Source organism: Pseudophryne corroboree, chromosome 1 (assembly GCF_028390025.1).
Source record: "Pseudophryne corroboree isolate aPseCor3 chromosome 1, aPseCor3.hap2, whole genome shotgun sequence".
NCBI lineage: Eukaryota > Metazoa > Chordata > Amphibia > Anura > Myobatrachidae > Pseudophryne > Pseudophryne corroboree.
The window spans coordinates 889,563,011-889,575,647 of record NC_086444.1 but is presented as its reverse complement, the minus strand read 5'-3'; the positions used below and the strand labels follow the sequence as shown (position 1 = coordinate 889,575,647).

The following is a 12,637-nucleotide window of genomic DNA, read 5'->3' as shown; positions in this document are numbered from 1 at the left end:
TTAAAAATGTTATGCAGCATGGTTATATTCTGTATGTGACTGCGACTGTATTTGCATACAAAATTATATGCTACGTGGCATTTCGTATGCAGATAGAGCCGCAATTACACATAGAATATAGACATGCCACAAGCCATTTTAATCAGCAGAAGCTGCTCATTCATCCTATTAAATTACTTTGCATCTAAGACACATTTTCATGGAAAAATGCAAAAAAAGGACGCTTGGTGCTACAGAGTCCCGCCACGGTATGGCGTGCCTTTAAGGGCTGTTTAGCGTGACTGCAGCAAGGATGTAAGAGGACATATCTGTACACGCCAGCCGCATGTCGGCGGATGGCCTAGCTAATCTACTGGGTGATGAGTATTGCAAATATTATCGGAGTCAGCCCCAGCCATAAATCAGACCGGAATTTCATTTCAGAAATTAATATAATAACTACTTGAAGACAATACAAACCTTTGCATCAATATGTAACTTTAGGTTAGTACGGGTACCTTTTTCCATAGAGAAAAGGAGATTTATGGTAGACTTACCATAGTTAAATCTCTTTCTGCGCGGTACAGTGTGTTCCACAGGGAATACATCGGGGTGTAGAGTTGGATCTTGATCCAGAGGCACCAACAGGCTAAAGCTTTGACTGTTCCCAGGATGCCTTGCAAGGCCTCCTCTATATCCCCGCCTCTGGACACTGGAGCTCAATTTGTTAACCAGTCCAATGCAGTAGCAGGTATAAGAGAAGGCAGATGTTAGTCACATAGAACCACATTCTCACGACAGGAGAAGGGACCAGCGGCTAATGCCATACAAACCCAAAGAAGATAAGTGCATCAGGGTGGGCACCCTGTGGAACCCAGTGTACCTCGCAGAAAGAGATTTAACTATGGTAAGTCTACCAAAAATCTCCTTTTCTGCAGCGGGGTACACTGTGTTCCACAGGGAATACATCAGGGATGTCCTAAAGCAGTTCCTCATGGGAGGGGACGCATCGTAGTGGGCACAAGAACCCGGCATCCAAAGGAAGCATCCTGGGAGGCGGAAGTATCAAAGGCATAAAACCTAATGAACGTGTTCACTGAGGACAACGTAGCCGCCTTGCACAATTGTTCAGCGGACGCGCCTCGGCGGGCCGCCCAAGAAGGTCCAACAGACTGAGTAGAATGGGCTTTAATAGCAGCAGGAGCTGGAAGACCAGCATGTGCATAGGCTTGTGCAATCACCATCCTAATCCATCTGGCCAATGTTTGCTTTTTCGCAAGCCAGCCACGTTTTTGAAAACCAAAAAGTACAAAAAGGGTATCTGACCTCCTGATAGAGGCAGTCCTCTCCACATATATACAGAGAGCCCGTACCAAATCCAAAGACCGCTCTTTGGAGGATAAACCAGAAGAGATAAAAGCCGGAACCACAATCTCTTGGTTAAGATGGATAGATGACACCATCTTAGGCAAATAACCGGAGTGAGTTCTGAGAACTGCCCGGTCACGGTGAAAAATCAGAAGGGGTGGACGACAGGACAAAGCACCTAAGTCCAAAACCCTCCTAGCAGAGGCAATAGCCAGCAGAAACACGACCTTAAGCGTAAGATATTTAAGGTCCACAGACTCAAGAGGTTCAAATGGAGACACTTGTAGGGCATTCAAAACAGACAGATCCCATGGAGCAACAGAAGGGACATAGGTGGGCATTCCGAGTTGTTCGCTCGCTGCCAATTTTCGCAGTGCAGCGATCAAGTGAAAAAACTGCAAAAATGCGCATGCGCAAGGTACGCAGCGCGCATGCGCTAAGTACTTTCACAAAAAACTTTGTAGATTTACACAAGCTCGAGCGACGTTTTTTCATTGCTCGAGTGATCATAGTGTGATTGACAGGAAGTGGGTGTTTCTGGGCGGAAACTAGCAGTTTTCAGGGAGTGTGCTAAAAAACACAGGTGTGCCAGGTAAAAACGCAGGAGTGGCTGGAGAAATGGGGGAGTGGCTGGCCGAACGCAGGGCGTGTTTGTGACGTCAAACCAGGAACTAAACGGACTGAGGTGATCGCAGTCTAGGAGTAGGTCTGGAGCTACTCAGAAACTGCAGGGAATTATTTAGTAGCAGTTCTGCTAATCTTTCGTTCGCTATTCTGCTAAGCTAAGATACACTCCCAGAGGGCGGCGGCCTAGCGTTGCAATGCTGCTAAAAGCAGCTAGCGAGCGAACAACTCGGAATGAGGGCCATAGGGAGGCTGAATCCGTAAAACGCCCTGAGTGAAAGTATGAATGTCAGGAATATACGCAATCTTTCTCTTAAACCACACCGACAAGGCAGAAATATGAACCTTGAGGGAGGCCAGATGAAGGCCTAAGTCTAGGCCTTGTTGCAGAAAAGCCAGAAGTCTGGAAGTTCTGAATTTGTATGCATCGTAATAATTATCAGCACACCAGGTGAAGTAAGAATTCCAGACCCTGTAATAAATCCGTGCAGAAGCCAGTTTGCAGGCCTTCAACATAGTTTGAATAACCGCCTTGGAGAATCCTTTGTCCCTCAGGAGTGAAGCTTCAAGAGCCACGCCGTCAAAGCTAGTCTGGCCAAGTCCGAGTAGACACAAGGGCCCTGAATGAGGAGGTCTGGGCGTTAAATATAAGAGGACGCTCGATCGATAGACCCTGCAGGTCTGAGAACCAATGCCATCTGGGCCACCCATAACGGGCGGAGAAACGCGTCAGCTGACTGAAAGACGTCAGGTGGAACGCAGGTGGAATGCACCGGAAGCCGGAAGCTCCGACCAACCCGGAAGCCGCGGCACGCGGCCAAGCGCTCCCTGCATCACCATACACTTCTAGCGTCTACCGCTCAGCCTGAGACAGCTGCACGCCACCAAGTGGGATCTAGCCCAGCCAGAGACACCAGAACCACAGCAGAGTGGAAGGGTAAGCACTGCCCATATGAGTGTCACGACGGGGGAACGAGTGATCACCTAATTCACCAGCATTGCACTTTTTAATTAGTGCGAGCTGGTATTACAAAACATCACCTGAGCGAAGTTGCTTCACACCAGTGAACTGTATTATTAACTTCAAAAGGGACTTTGTTCATCTCAAAAGAGTGTCAAGTTTACAGCTCTAACAGTTCCTTAATCAATACTAATATCATTACAAAAAATTCCCTGTTTGGAGAACACAGAATTTTAACTATTAAGACTGCATCTAAAGATTGTGCTTCGCTTTAACCAATTACTAACCCATTTGCATGCATGCATAATTATTAATTAATCACAACGTCCAACTGGCCAGAGCGGACATATATATCCTAATCCATATAGTAAAACTATTATATTGTGATTTCCATTGTGATGTTCTTTTTCTTTACAATGTTTAATTGGTCTGTTGCTTTTAAAGAATAAAGGAAATTTTTTTATTAAACCAGTAGCCTTCCAAGCAACCCAAATTCTTAATTGTATGTGCTCTCACACTAATAATTTTATTCTTTTAACTTCCATAGTACCCTGGGCAGGAGTGACACTGGAGGGAACATGTATGGCAGCCGAAAGTTCCATGGAATTGCCAGTGCATCCACGAACGCTGCTTGAGGATCCTTGGTCCTTGATCCGAAGACCGGAACCTTGTGATTGTGACGAGACGCCATTAGGTCTACATCTGGTAGGCCCCATTTGTCCACTAGGAGTTGAAAGACTTCCGGATGAAGACTCTCCGACGTGAATGTCCTGACGACTGAGGAAATCTGCTTCCCAGCTGAGGACTCCGGGAATAAACACTGCCGATATTGCTGTCAGATGGCGTTCCACCCAACGAAGGATTTTTGATACTTACATCATTGCCATGCAGCTTCGAGTGCCGCCTTGATGATTTATGTATGCCACCGTGGTGGCATAGGGGGTAATTCTGAGTTGATCGCAGCAGGATTTTTGTTAGCAGTTGGGCAAAACCATGTGCACTGCAGGGGAGGCAGATATAATATAATATGTGCAGAGAGAGTTAGATTTGGGTGTGGTGTGTTCAATCTGCAATCTAAATTGCAGTGTAAAATAAAGCAGCCAGTATTTACCGTTCACAGAAACAAAATAACCCACCCAAATCTAACTCTCTCTGCACATGTTATATCTGCCTCCTCTGCAGTGCACATGGTTTTGCCCAACTGCTAACAAAAATCCTGCTGCGATCAACTCAGAATTACCCCCATTGTCTGATTGTACATGAACAGGTCTGTTCTGTATCAGACGCAGGGCAAGCATCAAAGCATTGAACACTGCCTGCAATTCCAGAATGTTTATCTGGAGGAGAGATTCCTCCTTGGTCCACCGACCCTGGAGAGAATGTTGCTCTAGCACCATGCCCCAACCTCGTAGACTGGCATCCGTAGTCAGTAGGACTCAGTTGGGTATCCAGAAGGGACGGCCCCTGCTCAACTGTTGGTCCTGTAGCCACCAGCTCAGTGACAGACGAACCTCTGGAGTCAAGGAGATCCTTTGAGACCTGATCCGATGGGGCAGGCCATCCCACTTCCTCTGCAGAGAGTGGGAATGAAATTGAGCGTACTCTACCATGCCGAAAGCCGACACCATGAGGCCTAGTACTAGCACTGCCGAGTGTATCGACACTCTTGAATGAGAAAGGAAGTATCCGATCCTGTCCTGAAGTTTCAGGACTTTCTCTGGAGACAGAAACAGTCTTTGGCTGTGTGTGTCCAGCAGTGCCCCCAGGTACACCATGCTCCGAGCAGGGACCAGCGAGGACTTCTTCCAGTTGATGAGCCACCCATGGGCTTGTAAGAATTGGACCGTCAGGTCCAGATGACGGAGGAGAATCTCTTAGGAGTTTGCCGGGATCAGCAAGTCGTCCAGATATGGTAGGATCCTGATTCCCTGACAGCGGAGAAGAGCCGTCATCACAGCCATGACCTTGGTGAAGATCTGACGGGCCGTGGCCAGTCCAAATGGCAGAGCCTGAAATTGATAATGTCGGTTGCCAATAGCAAACAGCAGATACTGCTGATGCAATATGGCAATAGGTATATGCAGGTAAGCATCCTGTATGTCCAGGGATACCATATAGTCTTCGGGTTCCATGGCCAGTACAATAGAGCTCAGTGTTTCCATACGGAATTTGGACACTCTCACAAATTTGTTCAATGATTTGAGGTTAAGTATAGCCCGGAAGAACCCATTGGGTTTCGGGACTAGAAACAGGGTCGAATAGTATTCCCTGCCTCTCTGGGACAGAAGTACCGCCACTACCACTCATGTGTCCAGGATGGATTGCACAACCAGGAGTAGAGCTTTTGCTTTCAATGGATCCGAAGAAATAGCCGTCTTGCAGAACTGGCGAGGGGGACGTCTCTTGAAAGAGACAGTGTATTCGTGAGAGACAACTTCCAGCACCCAGGCGTCTGAAGTGGTCCTTAACCAGACCTGGGCAAATTTCAGAAATCGACCTCCCACCCTGGAATCCCCCAGGGGGAGGCCCGACACGCCATTTAGCAGGCTTGTCTTGTTTAGAAGCAGGCTGACGGGCAGCCCAGGATTGTTTAGGTTTGGGCTTAGTGGTTTTGGAAGCACGAGCCTGTCTCGGGTACGCCTGACCTTTAGCTTTCCCAAAAGGAATGAAAAGGAATGAATAGTGGTACTCTTAGCCTTCAGTGCAGAAGGATTAATACTTGGGAGAAACATAGACTTAGCAGTCGCCAAGTCAGTCACAATCTTGTTCAGATCTTCCCCAAATAGGATGTCTCCTTAAAAGGGAGCACCTAGGTCTTTTTGGAGTCCAGGTCCACCTTCCTGGACCTCAACCACAGAATTCGGCGAGCCAGTACAGACGTAGTAGACCACCATTACACCTGCCTCAGAGGACGCCTCCTGAATATAGTGGGAGGCAGTGGTAATATGAGACAGATATTGTCCGGCAGTGTCAGAAATATCCTGAGGTAGCTCTTCCTCTAATGCCTGAACCCATGCTTCAATTCCTTTTGCGGCCCAGGAGGCTGCTATAGTGGGTCTATGTACAGCACTGGTAAGGGTGTAAACAGACTTCAGACATCCCTCCATTTAGACTTCAGACATCCCTCGGTTCCTTCAGTGAAGTGACAGTGATGGCAGGTAGGGTAGATGACACCACAAGACAAGCAACATGAGAGTCAACTGGCGGTGGATTTTCCACTTGTTACTCAACTCCGCAGGGATAGGATAAGGAGTTAGCATCTTCTTAGGGAGAATTTCTTTCCTGGAGAAGACCAAGATTCCTGACGTATGTTGATTAAATGGTCCGAATGTGGTAAGACTACTTTTGCAACCTTCTGACGTTTGAACTTATCAGGTTTCTTAGATGCCGTAGTGGGATCTACCTCATCATCAATTTGTTGAATCAGCTTAATAGCCTCCACTAGGTCAGGAACATCAACCTGAGTTGTAGGTTCCTCGTCAGAAGCAACTGTATCAGACACGGACCAGTATATTCCCCATCCTCATCAGAAAAATTATCTGAAATATTAGTGGATTGTGAGGAGGAAGCGGCCCGCTTAGATGAACCCTTGACCCAGTGGCGTAACTAGACATTTTAGCGCTGTGTGCAAGAAACAGCATTGGCGCCCCCCCTCCCCCCCACCATATATAAAACAGGGCTAGTGCGCGCCACAGGCGCATGCCAAAAATATAGAGGCGTGGCTTCATGAGGAAGGGGCCTGGTCACAACATAATACCAATTCATATTATGCCGCACAGTAGTCTCCATTATTCCAATAATGCCACACAGTGGTGCCACTTACACACATTACACCAGCCACTTACACATATTACAGACCCCTTTTAAACATTACTCCAGTTAGAGCCCCTTTTACACATTATGCCAGGTAGACCCCCTTTTACTCACTGTGCCAGGTAGAGCCCCTTTTACACATTGTGCCAGGTAGCGCCCCCTTTTACTCATTGCGCCAGGTAGAGTCCCCATTTACACATTACGCAAGGTAGAGTCCCCTCCTGTTCCAGCCCACTTTAACCCCTGATCAGACCACACTCATGCCCTGATCCTGTGACAGAGAGGGGCAAGTCTGAAGTTGTGTACACACTTTACGGCCGATACATATATTTCAAGCCCATCGGCAGTTGTGTCCCCCAGATATGTCTGTGAACAACGTCATTCACAGACATATCGTATCGGCCCTGCAGCACATCCAAATGCCCAATATAACCACAGATATATTGGCGTATCTGGCTGTGTGTACGGACTTGCTGCAGGAACCACTGGTGCCTGACATCTCAGCTGGGTGGGCACATTTAAATGACCACCCAGTTGTGACATCAGGCAAAACACCTTGGGCGGATGATTGGTAAGTGTTTATGCACTTACGAATCATTAGATAGGTCTGCCAAGTGTGTACCCAGCTTATGATACATGCTCTGAGCAGAGAGTGTGCCTCCCTGAAGGAGTGTTTGATATGGAAGGAGGGGGGGGAGGGGGAGGACAAAGTCAGAGAGACACTTGGGAGAGCAAGAGGGAAAATGTGTAGGGGAGAAAGTGAGAGACGTGGGGGAGAGCGAGAGATGAGACGTGGAGGAGAGTGAGAGATAAGATATGGGGGAGAGCAAGAGACAAGTGAGAGAGTGAGACATTGGGTAGAGTGAGACATGGATGAGAGGGTGAGATGTTGAGGGGGGAAAGCGAGATGGGGAGAGACGGTTGGGGAAGAGATGTGGGTTAGACAGAGACATGAAGGAGAAAGATTTGTAGGAAAGACAGCGAGAAACGAGATGTGGGGGAGAGAGCGAGAGACAAGACGTGGGGGGTAAGCGAGAGAAGAGACGTGGGGGAGATTGAAAAAAAGGGAGGATTTAGCAATAGAAGAGACACGGGGGAGAGCGAGAGAGATGAGATGCATGGGAGAGCAAGAGAGATGAGCCCACGTGGGAGAAGGAGAGATTCGAGACGCACGGGGAGAGCGAGAGAGACGAATCGCGCGTGCGCGGGGGGACGAGAGAGACAAGACGCGGGATAGAACGAGAGATAGAAGACACGGGATAGAACGAGAGAGACAAGACGCAGGATAGAACGAGAGATACAAGACGCGGGATAGAACGAGAGATACAAGACGCGGGATAGAACGAGAGATACAAGACGCGGGATAGAACGAGAGATACAAGACGCGGGGGAGCGCGAGATTTATGAGACACAGGGAGAGCGAGAGATACGAGATGTGGGGGAGAGCGAGAGATATAAGATGCGGGGGAGAGCGAGAGATATGAGACGCAGGGAGAGCGAGAGATACGAGAGAGCGAGAGAGACGAGACGCGGGATAGAACGAGAGATACGAGACGCGGGGGAGAGCAAGAGATACGAGACATGGAGCAGAGCGAGAGATATGAGATGCGGGAGACAGCGAGAGAGAAGGGATGCGGGGGATATCGAGAGAGACAAGGCTTGGGGGAGAGCGAAAGAGACGAGATGCGGGGGAAAGTGAGCGAGCAAGAATGAGACATGGGGGAGAGCAAGAGATATGTGGGAAAGTGAGACATAGGGAGTGTGTGAGATGTTGGGGGCAAAGAGTGAGGTGGGGAAAGAGACGGGTGGGGGAGAAAGAGAGAATGAATGAGAGGGGGAGCGCCACAGAAAAATCTGCAATCTGAAATAATCCCCTATCAGTGTGTGACAGACCTGCAGTTTGGTGCTCTCGCTGTCACAGCTTGCGTGTTCTGTGTGGTGTAGACAGAGCGGGTCCCGCAGCCGGCTTCCGCGTCATATATGGTGCGAGTAGTAGCCACCATTGAAGCTGCCGTGCGGCCACGGGCCATGTCCAGGGTGACAGCGGGGGCGGTGGAAACCAAGACTGCGGGCCGGACAGAGTGGCGCCAGAGTGCGGGGTGTAGCTGCCGCGGAGCACGGGATGGCGTCAGCAGCGTGTGGGGTACGGAGCCAGATAGACAGCGCACACACTGGTGAAATTCTCTGTAGCAGCAGGCCGGGAGCAGGAGAGGGAACCAGCGGGGGAGAGGCGCGGGGCTCAGATAGAGGTTGGGAAGATGCTATTATACATTACATTACAGCAGGAACTTACAGATCACGGACTCGGACGGTTCCGCCCACAGGACGCCTGCGCTGTGTGCGGTGCCCCCTTTGCACACACCTAGTTACGGCCCTGCCTTGACCCCAGAGGGACGTGGGGTAGGCTTTTGTCTCACTAAAGATTGATTTAATTGTTGTATCTGGGTAGAAAGAGTGTCCGCCCAGGGCGGATTAACTACAGGGACAATATGTGGCTACAAAGGCATAGGAGGTCCCACAGGGGGCGTAAGACGTGTCACAAGCATATTCAGCATACTTGAGAACGCTGCCCAAGGTGGCTCCTGATTGGCTACAGGGGCTGCGGGCTGACTGGGAGATGTACACTCCCTTATTTATGTGACAGTAAATACAGAACATAAACAGAGAATAAATGAGGTATGAGGTGACTGAAGAGCGCAGTAAAATACACTTAACAGTATATACTGCACCGCATTCCAAGTTGATCGTAACTGTGCTAAATTTAGCACAGCCACGATCAGGCACTAAAACATGCGGGGGGACGCCCAGCACAGGGCTAGTCCACCCCGCATGTCAGCAGCGCCCCCCCCCCCCCCGCAGAAATGCAAAAGCATCGCGCTTATGCATTTCAGGAGTAACTCCCGGCCAGCGCAGCTCTTGCGGCTGGCCGGGAGAACCTCTTCGCTGCCCGGGTCACAGAGGCTGCATGTCACAGATAGCGCAGCCCCCCAGGCACCAACTTACAAACTGAGCTCCAGTGTCCAGAGGCGGGGTTATAGAGGAGGCCCCGCAATGCATCCTGGGAACAGTCAAAGCTTTAGCCTGTTGGTGCCTCTGGATCAAGATCCAACTCTACACCCCGATGTATTCCCTGTGGAACACAGTGTACCCCGCTGCAGGGAAAAAAACATTGCAAATAGGTAGAGAGATTTTATGCCAATACTACAAATTATTTATGTTCTGAACTAATCTTCAGGATCTGCAACTATTTTGAATTTAAAGAATAAAATCAAAAGTGTCTCATATGTTTCTGCTGCAGATGTAACCTTTTGGCAGGGTTGTTCTGTGGTTGTTACAGCACACGATTGTGGTGATTAGAACTTTTGTGTTTTGTGGTTTACATCAGGGGCTACAGTCCCAGAGTTTCTCATTATTTAAGGTGGTATGCAATTAGCCGAGGTAATTTACCAAGGCTAAAAGACTCGTCTGGGGCTATCCAATTAGCCCTGATGCCAGCACTTATCAGGGATTTTGTCCCCGATAAGTATGCATTTTCTCTGCGATCACTGCCACGAAAACAAATAGGGCCGAAGCTTTTTGCAGATCCTGTTTTCATGCGAAAACGAGTAAATGTGTGCACATAACAAAAAGGGCTATAACTGTATAGCCTGGTAATGACCATCGGACAATAATCGTGATAAAAACACGTTTTTTTCTGTGTTAAAAATTGCTGCGAATAATATAACCCCTTAGTTTTTAGTTTACTTACAACTTCCCATTGTTAACGTTTACAATGCAGCCAATATTACAAGAAACATAACTTGCTTCCAACTATTAAAACATGGATTCTTACTCTTGCTGTAAAATCCACTGCGGCTCCTCTGTTGAGTAAAAGCGTGGCGACATTTACATTTCCATAGTGTGCAGCAATGTGTAACGGTGTGAAGCCACTCTGCAAAATTCAATAAAATAAGAAAATAATAGTAGTATAATAATAATAATAATAATAATAATATCATGAATATTAATATATATATATATATATATATATATATATATATACTGTAACAAAGCATTGTGGAATACAAAAAAGAATATTATGACTTTGATGTCCACAATGAGTATGTAAAATAAGACAATTGTGTTAGGCGGGTGGTCTTCAGTATGCCGAATGTCGGGATCCCGGCACACAGTATACCGGTGCCGGAATCCCGACATTCGGCATATCGACAGCTATTCTTCCTCGTGGGGGTCCACGACCCCCCTGGAGGGAGAATAAAATAGTGTGGCGCGCTTAGCGCGCCACCGTGCCCGCAGCGTGGTGAGCGCAGCGAACCCGCAAGGGGCTCCTTTGCGCTCGCCCCGCTGTCGGTATGCCGGCGGTCGGGCTCCCGGCGCCGGTATGCTGGTCGCCGGGAGCCCGAGCGCCGGCATACCGTACTACACCCGTGTTAGGCAGCAATCAGCCAAATATACTTGAGAAACAGTTACAGAGAACAAGTACAAGATCTATTTCAGAAAAGAAGCAAAAGACCAAGGGTCTAAGTCATGTTTGTACGTAATGGCCGATGTTCATGCAATAAAGAGATTATCGGCAGTCTGTGCTTGTGCTGCGATCGCACTGTGCATGTGCTAAAGTGCTGCAGCGATCCTGTTCACAATGAGGATTTCATGGAAAAGTAATTGACAGGAAGTGACCATTTGAAGGTGTTAACATGGAGTTATCGGGGAGTTGCAACAAAAACACAGGCGTGTATATGCAGTCAGCTGCGATCATCAGAGAAACATAGGCCCTCATTTCGAGTTGATCGCACGCTGCCGTTTTTCGCAGCGCAGCGATCAGGTTGAAAAACGGCATTGTACGCAGCGCGCATGCGCTAAGTACTTTCACACAAAACTGTATTTTTACACAAGCTCGAGCAACGCTTTTCAGTCGCTCGAGTGTTCGTTGTTTGATTGACAGGACGTGGGTGTTTCTGGGCGGCAACTCAGCGTTTTCAGGGAGTGTGCTAAAAAACGCAGGCGTGCCAGGTAAAAACGCAGGAGTGGCTGGAGAAATGGGGGAGTGGCTGGCCGGACGCAGGGCATGTTTATAACGTCAAACCAGGAACTAAACAGACTGCAGTTATCGCAAGCTAGGAGTAAGCCTTGAGCCACTCTGAAACTGCATGAAATTTTTTAGTTGCAGAACTGCTAACCTTTCGATCGCACTTCTGCTAAGCTAAGATACACTCCCTGAGGGCGGCGGCCTAGCGTTTGCATTGCTGCTAAAAGCAGCTATCGAGCGTTCAACTCGGAATGAGGGCCATAGCTTCATTGTTGCTACTGTCGCATCCAGTCTGTGCAGCCATAGGGCAACCCTAGCAGTCGATGTTCTCCTATTTGTGTACAGGCTGAGAATGTGTACGCAATTGCGAATGAGTCTGTGATGGCTCCAGTGGGCGTATCTTCATTCCTGGGAGGCAGCTTCACTTGCTAACATCAGCAATTCCAGAGCCTAGATAATTACGAATGTAACTGCATTTGCATACAAACATGAATTAGACCCTAAATTAAGGAAAGTTAGGCAAAGGGAATGCAGTCTAATAATGCATTCAGGGTCTGGCTGTAAATGTTGGCGAGGGAGTAAGCTTGAGGTACTGGCCTATGAGCAGGAAAGACATGCGCATGTCACTGAGCCTATTACAAATAGATGAAAAATAATAAATAAATAAAAGAAAATATTTTAAAACTTTTCAAAGCATTTATGATTTTCACCTGTTATTGCTTTTGTGAGGAACTGAGGTCTGTGACAATTAATATAGCTATGCCTCATTTCCCGTGTCAAATATGTACTTTTTATACCCATATCTATATGCATCCAATTTGTCTGTTTGTTCATTCTCCATAACATGTCCATTGCTGCTCACCCAA

General features: G+C 48.0%; 1 protein-coding gene across 28 annotated transcripts in view; it reads right to left on the bottom strand.

The window, feature by feature from the left end:
• The window catches only part of ANK2 (ankyrin 2), a 939,290-nt gene that overhangs the window by 202,956 nt on the left and 723,697 nt on the right, over positions 1-12,637 (bottom strand). For all 28 annotated transcript variants that reach the window (XM_063920161.1, XM_063920164.1, XM_063920158.1 and 25 more), the window contains one exon: positions 10,578-10,676. In XM_063920161.1, coding sequence (XP_063776231.1) covers positions 10,578-10,676 — 99 coding nt within the window. The remainder of the gene's footprint in view (positions 1-10,577; positions 10,677-12,637) is intronic.